The 20316-nt window shown below is 46.7% G+C and overlaps 1 protein-coding gene across 8 annotated transcripts in view; it reads left to right on the plus strand.

Moving 5' to 3' along the window:
• Positions 1 to 20316, plus strand: part of Nsd2 (nuclear receptor binding SET domain protein 2) — a 75180-nt gene that overhangs the window by 13861 nt on the left and 41003 nt on the right. For 7 of the 8 annotated variants that reach the window (XM_078020844.1, XM_078020848.1, XM_078020849.1 and 4 more), the window contains 4 exons: positions 12057 to 12682; positions 15007 to 15169; positions 17026 to 17192; positions 17643 to 18125. In XM_078020844.1, coding sequence (XP_077876970.1) covers positions 12086 to 12682; positions 15007 to 15169; positions 17026 to 17192; positions 17643 to 18125 — 1410 coding nt within the window. In that variant the 5' untranslated portion in view covers positions 12057 to 12085. The remainder of the gene's footprint in view (positions 1 to 12056; positions 12683 to 15006; positions 15170 to 17025; positions 17193 to 17642; positions 18126 to 20316) is intronic. The other variant, XM_078020847.1, reaches the window with a different exon arrangement.

A 20316-nucleotide genomic window follows, 5' to 3' on the forward strand; every position in this document is an offset into this window, starting at 1 on the left:
CTCCTCCAGCCAACCCTACCTGCCTGCAGAAACCACCCAGTTAATCCATATCAGTGGGTCAATCTGCCTGTTAGGTCATGATCTAATCATTTTGCTTCTGATTGTCCTGCATTTGTCTCACACTTGGGCTTTTGGGGGCACATCATATCCAAACTGAAATGGTAAGAAATGGGTTTCCTTTTGTACTGGGTAGAGTGGCAAAGACTTCCAGCGACCTATAATTCACTGCACTTTATTGTGATTTTTGGTTTAAGTGAAAGTTTATAAATTGTTGTACAGCCAAACCATATGTTGTGATGTGTAATATTTAGTTATATGACTTTTTGTTTTCCTGGTGGCAATAATTTTGCTGTTTGCTTAGTTTCCATGCATCTATTACTAATTCAGCCCCCAATTTTCCAACTCTAATGGTATGGTCAGCTACACTAGGTCTGTCAGTTCCATCCTTTCTCAGCGACCTTTCTCCAGGCCTGAACTGGCCTGTGCACAGCTGTCTGGGTTACCTTCTGGGGCAGAGCCTCTATTCTGGTGTCTTGTGCCTGGTGTGGTTCACCTTTACATCTTGGTGACATACTATCTGGTAGTTATCTTCAAGTGTGTAGCAGGTGACATTATTAAGACCATATGTGGGGGCTGGGGATGTGGCTCAAGCAGTAGTGCGCTTGCCTGGCATGTGTGTGGCCTGGGTTCGATCCTCAGCACCACATACAAACAACCATGTTGTGTCTGCCGAAAACTAAAAAATAAATATTAAAAAATTAAAAAAAAAAAACCTTATGTGCCCCCAAATTAGCTGTTCTGTGCTTATGCTTGATGGATAGCTTGGCTGGGTATGTGATTCCGGTTGGAAGTAATTTTTTTTCTCAAAAACTTGAAGGCATTTTTTCATCATCTTTTAACTCCCCATGTGCATTTCCTCTTTGAATTGTCTGCTCTTCTGGTTCCTGGTTTTGCTTGTAGCCTGTTTGAAGCCCTCTGGAAGGGGCTTGTGGCCTCTTTTGCATCCATCTGTTGCCACTCACTGGCTCTTTCTGACCTTTTGATTATAGGACCTTTGAATTTATTGCTGTTTTAAATTTTCTGTCTTTTTTTCCTGGAACTGCTATGACGTGGCTGGTCCACTGGGATGATCTTTAACATTTTCTTTTCCTCCCGTCTTTCCTTCCTACCTCTTGCCTTCATTTTTCTCCTGGTTCCTCCCGACACTCACTCCTCCTTTCCTTTCTCCACTCCCTCCTCTCCCCTCCCTTTCCGCTTTCTTTGCCTGCTCTTTTCCTATCTCCCTTCTTCCTGTCTTTCTCCTCCTCTTTGACCAGGATTATAGGAAGCATATATCTGGCTGTCTTTTGTTCCCTTAGCATTTATGAATGTTACTATATAGAGAGTGTTGTTATTTTTAATTATTTTGGAAATATGTTTATATTTTCACCACATTTTTAAAAAAATAGAAATAAAAACTTTAATATGTTCATGTGTTGGTGTAAAGTGTGATGTAAAATTCCCTCTGCTGGGCGGGGTATAGCTCAGTGCTAGAGTGTGGGCTTTGCATGTACTAGTACTGGTTCCCCAGTACTGCAAAACAAAAACGAAAACACAACTCCCCACTGTACTGTTCCTCAGCACCCATTTCACCTCCTGGGAGGCACTGGTGATCCAGAGAAGAACTGAAAGAAGGGTTGTCTTAATGCCAGCTCTCTCCCTTTCCCTGTATTGGGTGTTTCCCTAAGATCCTAGTTTGCTTTTGCTTTAAAGCTCTTGTCTCTCATGGTAAGTTCCCCTTAGATGCCTGGCAGCCCTCTGCTGTGAAGTGGAGGCTGAGCCAGGTGTAGTCTGCGCACCTGTATTCCCAGCTAAGGCTTTGGCAGTTTGAGGCCAGCCTGGGCAACTTAAACCCTGTCTTAAAAAAAAAAAAAAAAAAAAAAAAAGGCAAGCAAGGGCTGGGGTTGTAGCTCGGTGGTAGAGCACTTGCCTAGCACATGTGAGGCACTGGGTTCTATCCTTCACACCACTAAAAATAAATAAAATAAAGGTATTAAAAAAATAAGCAAACAAGGTCTGGGGTTGTAGCTTGGTCGAAGAGTGCCTCTGGGTTCAGTCCCCAGCATTGCAAACAAAATGAGATGGAGGTCAGGAGCTCATGGGGGATCTCTGCTGGGCAGGACTCCTCTGTTAGCACCAAGAGGCTTTTTGCCTGGTCCTAACAGTGTGTTTTGGCTGTTGCCTGGAAGGAGCTGAGGCGAGGCTCTGTACTTTTTGGTGTTCTTGCTACTTCCAGGGCTCTTCCCTCATGAGTTGTAGGCTCTTCCCTGTGTCCCCTGTCCCTGTACTGAACTCATCTTGTCTTGGGACAGGATGGGCTGCCAGGCAGTGAGCAGCAGGGAAGTATGTGATTGACCAGTTCCTAGAATTCTGTTTGTGCAGCAGGTATCCTGCTGTGTTCAGTATGCATTAGAGAGAAAATACCAGTTTTTACAGAAACAAGAGTGATGAAATTTAATATGTTTAATACCATTCTTGTTCAACTACAGGTTTAACTTTTTTGATTGAGATAAAATTCACAAAACATATTCACAAACTATTTTATGGTGTGCAGTTTAATGGTTTTCAGTATATTCAGTGTGCATCTGTTACCACTGCCTAATCTTAAATGTTTTCATCATCCCAGAAAAAGACTTATGCCTTTGAGCAGCCTCAGCCCCTCCTCCTGGACCCTCAGCTCTTGGCTACCATTCTACTTCTGTGAATTTGCCCCTCTCAGGCATTTTAGATGCATGGAATCCCCTTGTGCCTTTTGTGTCTGGCCTTTTTCACTTAGTTGAATGCTTTCAAGTAATTTATTCTCTTTATGCTGAATACTGTCCATTGTATGGATGGGTAGACCCCACTTTATTTATCCATTTATTAGGTGAGGACTTTGAGGTTGTTTTTTGCTGTTAGGAATAATGCTGCTGTGAACCTTCCTGTGCAACTTTGTGTATGAAAGTGTTTTTGGCATCTCAAATAGATACTTAGGAGTAAAATTTCTGGGTAACATGGAAATTCTATTTAACTTTTCAAATTTTAAATTAAAAATAAAATTTTTATTATACTACTGAAGTTTGAATCCATAACCTGACACATGCTAGACAAGTGCTCTATTACTGAGCTACAACCTCAATCCTTTTTAAAAATTTTATTTGGAAACACTCTAAGGGTCTTGCTAATTGCTGAGGCTGACCTTGAACTTTTATCTTCTTGCTTCAGCCTCCTGAGTCTTTGGGATCACAGGTATGCACCATTGCAACCCAGGTGGGTTTAGCTCTTTGAGGAACCATTAGACCATTTTCCATAGCAGCTGTGGCATTTTACATTCCTGTCAGCAGTGAACAAAGAGTAGGAGGACTTGACCTGTCGCATTAACAATGTGTGAAACAGAGGAGAAGCACTGGTTGGGACTAGGGAGCGCTCTAGCCTTGTGCCCCAAGTCAAGGTTAGGTCCGAAGCAGGGAAGAAGGGCTTGTGTGAGCCTCCCTGTGGCTCCAGGCTTCTCTGCTGCTGAATCAGAGTGGGAACCAGGTCAGAGTCCTTACTGTCCTGGGACATTTCTGCAGGAGAAGCAGAGGTAGCTGTGATAAATCCTGACCAATAGAGATGATCGCAGGAGGGAGCTTCTGAGCAGCAGTGTGGTGCAGGGGCCTGGTTCTGTGGCAGGCCTGTGCAGAACCATATACCCCAATGAAGACGTGTCTGAAGAACGAGGCTCTGCCCTCAGTCACAGAGGGACCTGAATACACTCCAGGTGGACCAAAGTGAAGTGGCAGTGAATGAGCAGTCCAGGTCCTGCTCACGGCCTGGCTCTGAGAGTGTCTCAGGCCTCAACTGCTCTCCGTGTTGAGACCTCCCCAATTGGATTCTGCTTAGTTAGGTTCATGAAACTGCATCAGAGTGGGCTGTGGCTGACACCCTGGTAGGTGGGGGCACTGAAGTCCCGAGGAAAGGATGGTTTTCTTGCCGCCTTCCTACCCTTCACCCCATCATGCTCTTTACTTGATGTGTCATATCTCCTGTATTTCTTTTTTTATAGTGCCCAGGGCCTCATACATGCTGAGCAGGCCTACCACTGAGCTACACACACATTGCCTTTCTTATATGTCTTCATTTCTGTCTCTCCTGTCTAGGACACGTCCTAACTCCACAAAACAAGGAATGTATCTTGTTTATTGTTGGGGCTGGTTTTTTTTTTTTTTTTTTTTAAGAGAGAGTGAGAGAGGGGAGAGAGAGAGAGAATTTTTTTTTAATATTTATTTTTTTTTTTTTAGTTCTCGGCGGACACAACATCTTTGTTGGTATGTGGTGCTGAGGATCGAACCCGGGCCGCACGCATGCCAGGCATGGCGCGCTACCGCTTGAGTCACATCCCCAGCCCGTTGGGGCTGGTTTTAATGGCAACCAACTGCTGTTGCCTGGGCTCCTTTCCTTGAGGCAATGCCTCCAGTGTTGTAGACCCTCTCTAGTCCACGTGGCCCTGTGGAATGCCCAGCTGCCTGTTCCTTAGTATGCTGAGCCACACTGTATGAATTCTGTGAATCTAAGTGGTTGGTTGTGTGATTCCTGAGCACTTACGTGAAGAGCAACAGCTATGTGTGGCTCTTCCCACTATCTTCCCTGAACCTGTGACTGCTCATTTGTTGCAACTCCACATTTTCTTCATCAATATTCCCTTCTCTTTTTGCAGTGATCATTTTTCATATTTATACTTTTAATTATTTAAGAGAATAAAACATTTATGAACAAGAGAAATCTTAATTATTCCCCTTGCCCTGTAAAAGCATATCTTTAACCTAACTTAAGTGAATTGAAATCAGTGTCTCCTCCCTTGGATACCTCTAATTCTTTTCTCTTTCAAATTCCTTTATTCCTTTATTATCATTAAAGTTGGGATTTGTAGAAGGAATGTGGAGAGGAATCCTCTCGTTCTTTTTAAGTATAAAGGTTATTTTAGAATATCCAGCCTCCTTACTTTTTGTAGCCTGCCCAGGTGCCTCCCAGCATTTCTTGGCAGGAGGGCTGTGTCTTTACTTCCTTGGCTTCCTGGTTGAGACATGTCAGCTGGCGTACAGCTCTAGGTGGCCAGTTGCTTTCTCTTCCTCATCTCTTCATCTACTTCTCCTACCTTTTGAGGCTGGACAGAGATCTGAGCCACGCCCCAGCCCCTGTGAGTAAGCTTCTTGAAGGTGGAGTTTGGGTTTTTTTGTTGGTTGTGGGTATAGTAACATATACATGATTATGAAAGTTATATTTGGCCTATTTTAAAGTGTATGTGTGGGTCTGGGGGTGTGGCCCAGGGGTGTGAGACCCAGGGTTCTGTCTTGGGACATTTCTGCGTGTGTGAGACCCAAGGTTCATTCTCCACTACTGCAGCAAACAAACAAAAACATCCAAACACAGAGGCAAGGAAGAGCAGTGACCTCAGTGACATCACACACATTGTATTGTGCTACCACTGCCCCTCTTCCTGGCAGCCTGGCCTGCACCCTGTGTGGGGGCAGGCTGCTCCAGGCCCTCCTGTGAGGGATCTTCAGCGTCTGCCCTTAGGAGCTGGCTTCCCTCAGTACCACCTGCTCTTTAGGACAGGTGCAAGCAAATCCTAGAGTAGCCCATGTCCTGCTGTGCCACTCCTCCGGCTGCTGGGATGCTGCTGCTGGGAGCGTGGATGCACAGATCCACTTTGAGCCTTCCGTTTTCTGGGTGGCATAATGTGTTTGCTATTTTGTTCAGTGCTGTAACCCAGTGTAGTTCCTGGCACACTGTGGGAACTCCAGATGTTTGGAAGAGTGAACCATGAACACTATTTCTCAAAATTCCTTTCAATATTTTTCATCTCTTTTTCGGCTTTCTTCCTTGGTGATTTATTTATATTTATCTTAAGTTATACTTCAGGGCCCCTTCCCTGCAGTTGTAGGTTTTCCTGATTTTTTTTCCTGGGAACTCCCTGCTGGCAAGGTTGGTACACTGTGGCCTGATTCCTTCCGTCTTCTGCGAGTCTCTTGGATGCCCTTCTAGGGTGCCCTGTTGATGCTTGTTCTAGGCCTGTTTGGTGTAAGTGTCTTGTCTTGGGCTTTAGGACATCACAGTCTTCTGAGAAAGAAGGTTTGCGTTCAGATGCACCAGGGTGGTCCCACTTCCCAGTTGCTTTTGGTGGGTATTTACTGAGGGCCAGCTCTGGGCTCAGGTGATATGGCACTGACAGGACACTGCCCAGGGATCAGTGGGACCTCTGCCTCATGTCACTTCTCAGTGTTTCTAAGAATTCTGTGACGTTGGCCCTCTATTCCCAGGACGTGTAGTGAAGGTGAGAGGTGGTCACTTGCTCAGGGTGCCTCAGCTTAGTGAGTGTCAGTGCCTGGAGGCCCAGGCTGTGGCCTCTATATTCTGTACCCCAACTATGCCTCTGAGGTGCTACTGACCTGTGTATTTTGTGCAGGTGCCCAGTAGGCCCTGCCCTCTCCCTAAGCCCCATCCCTTAAAGCCTGGGGTCCCATCATAGGTAGCCTGTGCCCTACGAGGCTCCTTCTAGACTTGGGATTTCCCTCTTTTGTTTTGATTTGGTCAGTAATAACGTTTTTCTTCAAAACAGCATTTTATTACCTTACCAGAAATCCCTCAGTGGTCTTTCAGCACAGTGAGAACATTGTTGAACATTCCTGGCATTGGATTGTTTGTTTGCTTCTGGATAAACCCTCTTAGGCTGTGATGTCTATTTTTTCCCCATGGTTGTGGGAATTGAACCCAGGGTCTTGCGCATGTTAGGTGATATTGCCCCACTGTGCCACAACCCCAGGCTGTGACACCTTATTCCTTCAGTCACAGAGGGCTGGGTTTGATTTACTTTGCTTTTGCATTGTGTGTACAGTGACCTGACTAATCTTGAGGTGTATCTTTTTTTCCTGCTTTTGGTGCGAGGATTATGCCAGCCTTGCCTAATATTTGGGGAATCTTTCCATCATTTCTTATGTTCTATTTTTGTCATCTATGAAAAAACTTAATAGGAATGAAATATTTATGTGACAAAGAGCACAGCAGTTCAAAAGACTGGGCTGTCTTTGTACACTTGCACATTGCAGAGCAGATGTGTTATGTGGTGGCAGTTTTAGACATGGAGGCTGCATGTGACACTTGTGTTCGTGGATGCACACTGCAGGCACACTGTGGATTGAGAAGGAATGTGTAAGTTCATGCTGGAGATGGGCCCGGGGTAATTAGGTGGATCTTGTCCTTGGGGAGCAGGTTGGACTTCATCCCTGTCCGCATCATTCTTTCTCTCCTCACCACTGACCTGAAGCGGGGTCTTAGCTTCCTAGCTGCATCCCCTGGGGCCAGAGTCTGCTTAGAGTCTGAGGGTGCTGGCTGCTGCTCTCTTCTGTCCTCAGTCTCAGGTCTGACAGGGCCTTGATACAAGAACACTGCATACTAGACCTGGAGCATGTGTATGTAGTTGTTATTCTCTAGTTTTTCTTTCCTATAAAAATGACCTGAAGCACATATGGCAAAATGTCAAAAATGGTCTTTCAGGATGGTCAGGATGTTGTTTGTCTTGTCATTCTTGGCTCTTTCCTGCATTTAAAAGCTTACCCTCACCTGGTCTTCCTTTGTGTGAAAAAGACTGCTTCTGGGGCTGCTGAGACTGGCCAGTGAGAGTCCCTGGACTTGGCCCTTTGTCTGCTCTTCTTCTTTAGTTAGTGGGTATTCAGCTTTTGACCTCCTGTGTTAGTTTTTTTTTTTTAATATCTATTTTAGTTGTAGATGGACACAATACATTTATCTATCTACCTATCTACCTACCTATCTATCTTTCTATCCTTTTTATGGGATGCCAAGGATCCAACCCAGTGGCTCACTCATGCTAGGCAAGTGCTGTACCAGGCCCATCCTGTGTCAGTTTTGATCAGGTTTTGTATTTTTCTTGACATGCTAGAAAGAGTAGACTGTCATTTAACTTATTGGCATACTTTGAGTATAAAATAAAAAAACTTTCAGAAAAGTACTTTCAGTGGTCAGTGACAAGCAGTGCTGTGAAGGAAGCAAAGGTGGATCTTCTGGTGGCCACAGGCAAAATGGGAAGTGAGCAGCCCACAGTGGGTTTGGAGGAAGAAGGACAGAGCACAAAGAAGGGCAGCACAAGCCAGAGGACGAGTAGTGAGTAGAAGTAGACCTACAGAGGGCCCGGTCTTCACGGCGGTCGTGTTTAGTGGTCAGCCTTGAAAAGCAGCTCGCACCCGGGCTGTGCCTGATGGGCCTGAGTCCTGGCCCCATGACTTCTTGGTGGTATGACCTATGCACATTCTGCAAGAAGTCAGAAATTAGTTTTTGTATAGAACATCTCTGAATGTGAACTTTTGTTGACTAATGATGGTCACTTTTGGCTGTAGCTGGATGAGTAGTCTGCTCCTTAGCTCACTGCTGGCCCCTTAGTGCTCACGTGGCAGTGCCCCCTGCTGCATTGTCGAGGGCACCACACCTGGTGGTGCCCTCAGTGCACTCACTTGACTGGAGGTGTGAGCATCCAGAGGCAGTGACAGGAAAGTCTCTTATGTCAGCTCACGTTTTGCCAGTCTAGTTCCCATGATTCCTTTCTAATTGCCTGAGTTTCAGCCTGGTCTCTTTTCCCTACAACTCGAAGAACTTCCTTTAGCCTTGCTTTGTAATGCAGGTGCTGGTGACAATTTCTTGGTTTGTACTTATCTCAAAATACATTAGTTTTCATTCTGGGAGGATCTTTTTTTTCTGGATACAAAAATACTGATACTTTTCTCTTTCAGAATTTAAATACTATTCCATTGTTTTCTGGCCTCTGTTTCTGATAGTTAAATGATCATGCGTATTATTCTGTATTTGTATTTAATGGGTCTTTTTATTTTTGAACTTTTGAAATTTTGTGTGTGTGTGTGTGTGTGTGTGTGTGTGTGTGTGTGTATTGGGATTGAAACCAGGGGGCAGCTCTTTTATTTTTTATTCATTTATTTTCTTTTGAGACAGGGTCTAAGTTCCTCCTGAGTTGCTAGGATTACAAAGAATGTACCAGCTGAATTTCTAGAATCTATAAATTCATGTTACCAAATTGAGGAAATTTTGGGGGTCTTTTTTTCTCAAAATATTTTTTTTCTGCTTTGTTCTTTGTCTCTCCTTCTTGATGGACTCCAGACCTTTGATTTTGTTGCACAGAATGGTGAGATATTCTGTTCCTTTTTAATTTGTAGTGATTTTTTGTTTTTTAGTCTAGATAGTTTTTATTGTTCTGTTTTCAAATTTCCTGACTTGTCATCTCCAGTGTGCTGTTAAGTCCATCCATTGACTTTTTTTTAAAAAAATATTTATTTATTTATTTATTTTAGTTATTGGCAGACACAACATCTTTGTTTGTATGTGGTGCTGAGGATCGAACCCGGGCCGCATGCATGGCAGGCGAGCGCGCTACCGCTTGAGCCACATCTCCAGCCCCCATCCATTGACTTTTTTTAAAAAAAATTTATTGTAGATGAACACAATAACTTTATTCTGTTTGTCTTTTTATGTGGTGTTGAGGAGCGAACCCAGTACCTCACACGTGCAAGTCAAGTGCTCTACCACTGCGCCACAACCCAGCCCCATCAGTATTTTGATTTTAGACACAGTATTTCTCATTTATAGAATTTCCATTTGGTATTTTTTCAGTTTCTCTGCTGCAATTTTAATTTTTTTCATTATTGTATTTTTTCATTATGTCTCTGAGTTATAATGCTTTGAAATCCTTATCACATTTCAAAAATACCGAATACTCCAAATAGGGTCATTTTATGTTAGTTTTTGTTGTTTCCCTGTTTATTCATATGTTTGGTAATTTTGGAGTATATCCTGGATATTATGAATGATATATTGTGGAAATTTTGGATTCTGCCACATTTCTCTTAAAAGTGCTTTTTGCTTTGTTTTTGTTTTTTTTTCTAGCAGCTAGAATCCCGTTTCAGTTATTTCACGGATCTGACTGCTTGGAACCTGCCCCACACTGGTGTTGGCCTGGAGCTTGGGCAGAACTTGAGGTTTCCCTCTTTTATTTATAGTAGTCAGGCACAAAAGTAAAAGTTGGGAGGTTCTCCCTGTCCTGTTCACTTTCTTTCAAGATTTGACCTGCATCCTTTTTCTTCCAGCTCTGGTGGTTTTTAGGGATGCAGAGTGGCTTTTACTTTCTGCCCAAGGCTTGTGCCTGCAGGATAGTTGGCCTGAGGCTCCTGCAGTTGACCCAGAGCCTGGGTGTTACGACTTGGTACTTTCCCTCCCTTGTCCTTTGCCTCATTTCTGTGGAGACAGCAGCAGTGATTGCTGCATATTAGGCTTTCTCTACCTTGGCACCATTGACATTTTGGGCCAGTTGATTTTGTTTTGGGTTCTATCCTTTGCCTTATAGGATGTCTAGCAGCACCCTTGACCTCTGCCCAGTGATGGTCAATAGCAGGCCTCAGTGGTGATAATCCAGAATGTTCCCCCACAGGATTAAATGTCCCTGGGGAGTGCAGCCATCTCTACTGATAAACCTTGCTCTTCATACATGGGCTATTGCCCACATCCCACATGTGTAATGGAATCCAGATCACTCTGCGTGGTTTGTTCTGGTGATGAAAAGACCACATGGACATAGAAGTACTTTTTTTCACAAAATGGGAGTCTGGGACTGCTCTTCGACCTTGGGGCCCTTCCACACTGGAAAGCAAGAGATCAAGATATCCAGTGCTCCCGGAACCCCTCTATTTATTAGGGAAAAGACATTTGATAGAATATTCCACCCGATAAGGCAGGAATTTCAGAAGGGGGGTTGTCCAGTCCCCTTGGGTAACGTTCAACACAGAGCTGAAGCACTTCCTTGCCGAGCGAAGGTAAGGGCCACTTGCTTCACACAGTGTGTGGTGTTCGATGCCAGTCCAATACCCCCCTTACTCAAGGCTGAGGGGGTGCTTAGCATGTGCGCAGGGCAGCGCCCCCCCCCCCCCCCCCCCCCCGGCAATGGGCGTCTTTGGTCCTTGTATCTTCCAGCTTTCTCCAGTGCCTAATCCTGCTAGTCTTCCTGAGGGGTCTCGTTGGAGTGTGATGGTGTGGTTCCAATTGCTGCCTTCCCAGCTGGGGTGGGGACCTGCTTGTTTCTTATTCCTAGCACTTTTATTGGCTGTTTCTCGGACTGTAGCTTTCTAGTGAAGACCCCAAGTTGATGTGTCCAGGAAGCCAGTGCGTTTTCCTAAAACTGCCTCTCTCTGCCTGTTGGTCTCCAGTGGCTGGCCTCCTCCACACGTGGGTTGCTGGGTGGATCCCAGGTGATAGAGTGGAATGTGTGTGCTGTAGTGTTCGTGCTGTCAGCATTCAGTGGGGTCTGGAGGGGTGGCACAGAGTCCTGGCTTGGAGTATGTGTGTTCTCTTTAGCTCTTTTCCCCCATTTTTTCTTTCATCAATCTGGAGCTAATACTCGACATAAGCTCTGTTGTTCAGGTCACTGGGGGATGCCTCCAGGTCCTTAACTATAGCAGGAGGAACTGGGACGAGCTCCGCCTGTCAGTTGTTTTACTCTCCAGTGCTTCTCTGGTGTCCTGCTTAGGCCCAGTCGTCTAACCACCTGCACACAGGGCTGTGTTGAGGGTGTGTGCTGGGCAGGTATAAGCTGCACCTGTGTCCTCCCATGCTGGTTGGTGGTCCAGGCAGCCTGTGCTGAACTTCCTTTCAGGGTTCACATTTTGTGATTTTGTGTAATTTTTGTGATATTAAAAAATTGCCTCTTGGGGCTGGGGATGTGGTTCAAGTGGTAGCATGCTTGCCTAGCATGCGTGAGTTACTGGGTTTGATTCTCAGCACCACATAAAAATAAAATAAAGATATTGTGTCCACCTAAAACTAAAAAAAAATATTAAAATAATTGCCTCCTACAACTTAAATTATTATATGATATAAAGTACCTCAAAAACCCCAGCTCCCACAAAGCTATAGAACTGTTAGCATGCTTGTCCTAGGTTTTGAATGTAATGTTGCTTTTTCTCTTCTTTTTTTAAAAAATATTATAGTAGTCTAAGAACCGAAGCATCCAGGCTGCATGGAATTTAGTGTCAAAAAAAGTCCTCTGTCTGTCCAGAAAGCCGTAAAGTGCATAAAGATGAAGCAGGCACCAGAAATCCTTGGCAGCACAAATGGGAAGACCCAGAACTGTGAAGTGAACCGCGACTGTTCTGTGTTCCTCAGCAAAGCTCAGCTTTCTAACAGCCTACAGGAGGGAGTCATGCCGAAATTTAATGGCCATGATGCGCTTCCCTTCATTCCTACTGAGAAGTTGAAAGATCTTACTTCCCGTGTGTTTAATGGAGAACCTGGTGCACATGATGCCAAATTATGTTTTGAGTCCCAGGAAGTAAAAGGAATGGGGACGCCACCCAACACTACCCCTGTCAAAAATGGTTCTCCTGAAATTAAGCTGAAAATCACTAAGACATACATGAATGGGAAGCCTCTCTTTGAATCTTCCATTTGTGGTGACAGCACTGCTGAGGTGTCCCAGTCAGAAGAAAATGGACAAAAATCTGAGAACAAGGCAAGGAGGAACAGGAAAAGGAGCATAAAATATGACTCCTTGCTGGAGCAGGGCCTTGTGGAAGCAGCTCTGGTGTCCAAGATCTCAAGTCCTACAGATAAAAAGGTATTTGAGAGGGATTCCATTGGGGCATGTGACTGAGTGTTGAGCACAGGATGTATGTGGTGGCAGGCGGAGGCGATGGGGAATGTCCTGGTGTGGCAGTTGCTGTCTGTCTTCTCACCCTGGCCACACACCGCTGATGGTTGCCACTGGAGGTGTGTCGCCACCTGTTGTGCCAGTGGAGAGACCTGGAGAACTTAGGTGCTCAGGGGCAGCGTGGCTGAGGCGGCCAGTTCTGAGCCACATCTGCTAGTGCTAGGCGCTCTAGTCCAGCTGCTCAGTGGAGGGGTGGACCCTAGTCTGCACCACCTGATGAGTGGGAGCAGCACTGGACCAGGCCAGGGCGCTCCCATTAGCCTTCCCACATGCCCTGCCCTCCATGTGTGGGTCTCAACCAGGGCCCAGCAGGTGGAGGGGGCTGTTCTTTGTTCTTGGTGCCCCCCCCCCCCCCCGCACTCTGGAAACAAGTGAGCAGGGGTTGTGCCACTCACCAGAGGTTGGGAGGAGAGCCTGACTTTAGGTGGGAGGACACGTGGCTCTGTTGTATTCTGCCAGGTGGTTCGTCACCATATCTAAAAGTGATATACAGGGTAGCCTGGACACTTCAGTGAGGATGGGCCATGTAAATCAGCTAAGGGCTGTGGCCTTGGCAGAAGAGATTAGATGCCAGGCAGCCTGCTCTCTGTCCAGGGCTGGTGGCCTAGAGGACCCAGGAGCCTGTGGGCCTTCAGGTGCAACTCCAGGTCCACCAGGGACTGGTGTGACCTGCTGTACCACCAAGCCTGGGGTGTTTTGTTTAAAAGTACAGTTGTGGGATTTTGTTTAGAATTTCCACAGATAGGAGGAGGAATGGTTGAAGTTTCCTTGGAATTATTAAACTCATGAAGACCTTTTAGGGTGTAAAAGACAGTGGTTTTTGAGTGCTCAGGAACAGATTTGGCTTTGGCTAATGTAATTTCAAAGGCAGGTTTTTATCCGCTCCCCGCCCCCCAGCAGCACTTTGAATTTCACACATGCTAGTGAAGCGTTCTGTCACTGAGCCACATCCCTAACCCCAAAGACAACTTTTAGAGAGCTCCTTTTGTAACTGATGAGTTTTGGAAGTGCTCAGGGTTGTGGTGAACCTTAAGCTTTCCCAGGGCAGGAAGCCTGTGCTTCCTGTCCGGCTTTGCTACTTGGTTCTGTTGAAGCTCAAGGGAATGCCTTGATGTTTGACTCTGTCTGTAGGATGGGGTGAATCTGGTAGCTGGAACCTCTGAGCAGCCTCATCTTTTGGGAGTGTATTGTTGTGGCAACTCTATGCCATACCTCACTGCTAGGCTCTAAAGATTTCAGAGCTATTGTCTTTCATTCACAGATGGAAACTGAAGCTCCAAACCAGTCAGCCCTTTGCCTGAGCATGTAGTGATCTTGAGAAGGAATTGGGCTACCTGTGAGAGGCTGGGCCACCCTGGCTGTGCTTGCTCCCACTGGAGAGCAGAGCCCATGGTGGTTGGGGCAGAGTTGCCTTGAGGAGGACATCCTGTTGAACCTCAGAACTCAACCACATGCCAAATGCAGTGGTGCATGCCTATGATCCCAGCGACTCAGGCAGGAGATTGCAAGTTAGAGGCCAGTCTCTGCAACTTAGTGAGACACTGCCTTAAGTATTCTGTTGTATTCTGCCAGGTGGTTTGTCACCATATCAAAAAATGACATACAGGGTGGCCTGGACACTTCACTGAGGATGGGCCATGTAAATCAGCTGTATCTCAGTGGTAAAGCATCCCTGGGCTCAATTCCCAGTACTGCCCAAAACCCAGAAAACAAAAAACCATAAAAACCTTGCCTGTGTCCAAGAGATGGGGAAACTGAGACTCGGGGAAGCTCTGAGCACTGAAGCGAGAGTGGTGTGCTGGGGCATGGGTCTCCATGCTTGGTGCTTTTGAGGACTGACCACCTTCAGGCACATGGTTTTAGAATTATGTGGCTAAAGCTCTACTGAGGACCACCCCCTGGCTAGGGAAATAGATGTTTGTGCTGTTGAGTACCTACTGTGTGCCAGGCACTATACTGCTTTTTAGAGGAAGGGGAGAGGCATATAGTTGCCATGGCCTGAAACAGCAAGGGGAACATGCTCCTTTGGGGGCCGTGTGTGTATGAACTTTATTTTTTGCAGTGTCAAGATAGAACCCAGCCTGCCACATAGTAGGCTGAGCTATGTTCCTGGCCCTCCACATGTGTTTTGAACCTATAGCTGGATTAATCTTGGTCTTCCACAGGTGGAAGGCTGGATTGAGGGTAGTAATTGGTTGTGTTAATGTTTGTCTTTTGTTATTCATCTTCAGATTCCAGTTAAGAAGGAATCCTGTCCAAGCACAGGCAGAGACAAAGATCAGCTGTTGAAGTACAACGTTGGTGACTTAGTGTGGTCCAAAGTGTCGGGCTACCCCTGGTGGCCCTGCATGGTTTCTGCTGACCCACTCTTGCACCACTACACCAAGCTCAAAGGTATGGTACCCCTCCTACACCTTTTTCCTGTGCCCCCAGGCCTCTTGCTTGTGTTTCCTTCAACAGAACTACTAGAGTTGGCTTTCTCAGCGTTTTCTGAGGTTAGAAATGATGCAGGTGTGACATGTGGCAGCTCTTCAGTGTGCACTTCACCTGCCAGTTAGTGTCAAAGGAAGAAGGTCTTTGCCTTGAATGACTTTCAGACTTTATGACTAAAAATGTACTACATGTAGTGATTGTTTTTTTCAGCATGATTTAGTATTTTATACTAAATTTGAGTTTTAAAAGCATCCAGATTATCAGGCCTATGTGAAGAGGGAAAGACCCAGTAGAAATGATCACTTTATCTTGATGAAACTTGAGTGGATAAATTGGTGCCAGGAACAGCTGAGGACCATTTTAGAGTACAATATGTTACCAGTTCACAGCAAGTACCTAAATAATTGGATTTCCCATACATATGTATTGAAGGAAATGTAAACAAAAGGTAAGGTGGTGGTTAGTAGCCTCCAGGTACGTTTTGGGTATCCTCAGAGAGTGTGTATAGGAGGTACATTTGAGTCCCTGCTATTCAGATCAAGCTGGTTTTCTGTCCTCATGCTTCATTATGATTTAGCTCGGTTTGGAGTTTTTCATTAAGAATGATTCCCCTCAGAGAGTTGAAGGTTTTACTCCATTTTTTTTCCTAGAATACTAGAGTTTTGGGTCACCATCCTCCCCATCCTCAGATACTGGGAATTGAATCCGGGGTGCTGTACCACTGAGCTATACCCTGGCCCTTTTTATTTGGAGATAAGGTCTTGCTAACTTGCTGAGGCTGGCCTCAAACTTTGATCCTCCCACCTCAGCCTCCTGAGTCACTGAGATGACTGGCTTTTGTGGGAGATCTTTGTCTACCCAGCCTTATTAATGAATTGTATTTTTGTAGTTGGCTGTTTCCTTTTCTGTGTCTCATTTTGTAGCATTTTTTAGGTGTTTGTCTGAGTGTCTTTTCTGTCTTGCCCCATGTCTGTGGCCCTGCTGAGGCTGCCCAGGACTTCCTGTGTGTTTGACCTCCTTGAAGTGGAGGTGTCCCTAATCCCGAGTGCTCTGTCTGGGGCCTGTGTCAGAGCACAGTGTGTTGAGCACTGCCTGCAACCGTGAGTGGGAGAGTCTGGTTTCTGGCCTGGCAACAGCCACACAGTGGGACATTTCTAAGACATCATGCAGAGACTTTCCTTGGTGTTTGATTCCCTAGGAACTCTCCTTTGGTTTCCTGTGGCCAACCCAGTGCATAAGGGGACCGTCTTCCCTCCCTCCCTCCCTCAGCCCAGAGACCTGCCCTCCTGCTGGCTTACCTGTTCCAGCTCTCACTCCACCTCAGCAGCATCTGCCCCACCTTGGGTTTGGGGGCCAGTGGTCTCTTTGTTCACCTGGCTCCTGGCTGTGTTGTAGCTTCTTCCTGTACCTGAGAGTGACAGCAGTGGGTATCTGAAGGCGAAGCTTTGCTGTGGTTGCAGTTTCTCACAGGCTGCGTGCCCTTTCTCCAGGTGCGGTGAGCAAGGGATGGCCAGCTGTCAGGACGGGTGGGTCGTGGACCCTGCCCCTGGCCAAGCCCCTTGCTGCTGCTCTGCCCTCTCTGGTTGTCTGGCACCTCGAGGCCTTGAGAGGCAGCAGGTGAAGGAGTACACGTCCTCCCCTTCCTTCCCAGCAGCTTGTGCTCCCTCTGTTTTTGTCAGAGCATGGTGGGCACAGGAAGCCAGGGCTCCCTCTGTGGCCAGTGGGCTCGCGTGAACAGCTTCAGAGTGACAGTATGCTTTGCCTAGTTTCATCCCGAGTTTTAACATTAATGTTCTAACGTTTTGTCTTAAAATCAGGTCAGAAAAAAAGTGCACGCCAGTATCACGTACAGTTCTTTGGTGATGCCCCAGAGAGAGCTTGGATATTTGAGAAGAGCCTTGTAGCTTTTGAAGGAGAAGGACAGTTCGAAAAATTATGCCAGGAAAGTGCCAAGCTGGCACCCACGAAAGCTGAGAAAACCAAGGTGATAGACATTTTTTTTCATATACTTTCAGTCCACGCTTTATCATTTAAGTTGTTTGTTTTGAACTTAATAATTGCTTGAAATTGCTTCTTAAATCGTTGTTGTTCACTCTGACCAAATATACTGTAACATTTGGCAAGTGACAAACTTGCAGACAACTTATTTCTCTTTTACTCATTTGTTAACTCCCAGAAATAAGTTGTTTTATATTTTCTATTATCCTTTATGTATACATAGATTACATAAGTTAATGCAATTGGAATTGATTTCTAGTTTAAAGAAACAATAGTTACTGGCTCAGTTCTGTTTAAAAATCCTCTTAAGTTAATTGTTAATCTAAGTTATCATTTCTGATTTCTAAATGTATCTGAACTGTAAGTCTCTTTTAAAGTCAGCTACCTTTTATGTCTCTGCAAAACTCTTTTAAATGTCTTTTTTGCTTCTTTTCAGCTGTTGAAGCCTATTTCAGGGAAACTGAGGGCCCAGTGGGAAATGGGCATTGTTCAGGCAGAGGAAGCCGCAGGCATGTCCGTGGAAGAGCGGAAAGCCAAGTTCACCTTCCTCTATGTGGGGGGCCAGCTGCACCTCAACCCACAGGTAGCTAAGGAGGCTGGCCTTGCTGTGCAGACCTCCGGAGAAATGGCAGCGTCCACAGGGCCCAGTGAGGAAGTTGCTGCAGACCCTGGGCCCATGAGAGAGGAGGGTGTTCCTATGAAGAGAAGGCGGAGAGTCAAACAGTCCAGCTCTGCGGAGCACCAGGAGAGCGACCTTGGCACAGAAAAAAGTTCTCCTCAAAAGATGGCAGAGGCTGACCCCAAAAGAGGAGTGGGTTCTCCTCCTGGGAGGAAAAAGGCCACGCCCTCTACTCCAAGAAGCAGGAAGGGAGATGCAGCTGCCCAGTTTTTGGTCTTCTGTCAAAAGCACAGGGATGAGGTCAGTATTCAGTTGGGTTCTGAGGTGTGCTTCATATGCCGGAGTTTCCAAGTTGGGGAGCATTCCTGTGCATGGCTGGCTGCTGCTTGGCTGTTGGGCAGCAGCAGCCATTTTGACCCCTTGGACCAAGACTGCCTGCCTTTGCCCCTGGGTTGCTGCCCATGTTCCTTTCAGGGGTGGGCTTCCCTGGGGCACTCTTTGCCTCAGCGTCTAGCTCCAGGTGAGCCTTTGCTGTAGATGGCTATCCTGAGGCTTCTGGCATGGCCCTGCTCACCTGTGAAGCTGATGTCTCCACATAGGGATGTTGAGGACGTATCCTACGGTGTCGGCACGGGCAGTAGTAGATAGTGGTTCTGATAAGGCACAGGATCTTTGGCTCCACCATAAGGAATTGAGACTCCTGGTTTGGTGGTGTGGTCACGTGAAGTGAGTGGGTTCTAGTCTAGAACCTGAAGCTTCTTATTGTAGTGTTCTTTGTGACTTCACTTTCTCAGGAACTTTCTGTTCAGGAGTCCACACCTACATGGTACCTGAGGTTCCAGTGGGAAGCAGAGTCCTCCCCAGGCACTGTCCCTGGGTGTGTGGTCAGTACCTGCTCCTTGGCAGGCGGCTCAGCACAGAGTGAGGCCATGAGGAGCTCTAGGGATATGTAAATATCGTTTGTGTCCCTGCCCAGGAGTTAGGATCTTCCAGAGAAAGCATCTGAGCAGTGCCTCTCCAGAAGGTCTGGTAGGGCTCAGGAGTGAAAGCCAAAGTTTAGGACAGAAAATCCGTCACTGTGATTCTCTGTGGAGCAGATTAATCGACCGTCTGCACTGATGGAGCAAAGATGTTTGGTGCAAGTCAGCTTTGTGATGAAAAGAGGAGTGGAAGGGAACTCTCTGAGACCATTGAAGTGTCAGATGTCCTTGCAGGGGTCCTCCGATGGTGGTACCGAAGCCCCATTAACAGCACCAGTGGGACTGCTTGCTTCCTTCCCCGTGTACTAGGAGCTGCATGCTGCAGTGCACAAGGCAAGAGGGAGCCGAGAGGCAGGTGGTGAAGGAAGGGGAGCGGGGCTGGCTTGCTGAGCTCCCTGTGGGAAATGCGGGAAGTCCTTAAGGTTAGTAGGAGTTCACCAAGGCTGTGGACATGTGATCACTGCCTGAGGGCAGCAACAAAGAGGAAATATAGTGTTTAAAAAGAGGAGACAAGATTTGCGTTTCTGAGGAACAGATGTGTGGAATGGTGTGTGACTTTGGAGAAACCTAGATGTACTCACTGCTGGGCAGGTCAGGATTCTGCAGCTGTTGGCTCCCTCTTATAATCTACAGATTCAGTGCTGACACAGCAAACCTACCAGTGTGAACGATGCTAATGTGGCCAGAGGGCCCCTGACTAGACAGGGAGTTCTGTTGTGAAGATGTTGACACTAATGCTGGGGACACATAGGGCGGGGGCACCGCCCAGAACACCGCCCAGGGCCTAGGGGTAGACTTCCAAGTGGTGGAAGTGCGTGGGAAAGAGCTGCAGGCCAACAGGGTGAGATGGGTGCTCTGGATACCATTCTGGGACCCTGGGCAACTTAAAAAACTCAGCAGACCTGGGGAGAAGAGAGCTCTTGAGTAGACAGGCCAGTGCTGACAAGTTGGGGTGTGAACATCAGAGGGTGGCCTCAAGGGTAGCCTGAGGGTGCAGGTGCTGCAGCATTTGCCTCTGGAGTACAGAAGCAAAAGGAAGCCCTTGAGTCAACGTGACTGGGGATGGGGGACAAGGGGTGGGGGCGGCTATGGGAGGTGTGTGTTCTGGGAGGAATGGCTGTCCTCAGTGGCACAAGTGTGATCTCAGTTACCTGTGGCTTAGGAGGCACTTGGTGGTTTCCATGCTCTTGTGGTATGTCGGAAACAGTTTAGTAAAGATGCAGAAGCAGCTGCTGTGTGCTTGCCACCCGTCAGTGCAGACTCATACCTGGTGCTCAGGATGCTCCACGGTTTACCTCATCGTGTTTTGTGGCTGACTGCTCTTGAGCCCACAGGTGAAAGCCTCTCCTTTACTAGTGGCATTGCAGGCAGGAAGCAGAATCGGGCATGGTCCTGACTGTGCACATGCATGCGTGAGCTCAGAGCCCACAACTGTCGAGCCACAGGAATTCCTGGCTTTTTCATGGATCTTGGCCTGATGAACCACCCCAGTTAAAAATTCCATGCGTGGA

This window comes from Ictidomys tridecemlineatus, chromosome 9 (assembly GCF_052094955.1).
Source record: "Ictidomys tridecemlineatus isolate mIctTri1 chromosome 9, mIctTri1.hap1, whole genome shotgun sequence".
Taxonomy (NCBI): Eukaryota; Metazoa; Chordata; class Mammalia; order Rodentia; family Sciuridae; genus Ictidomys; species Ictidomys tridecemlineatus.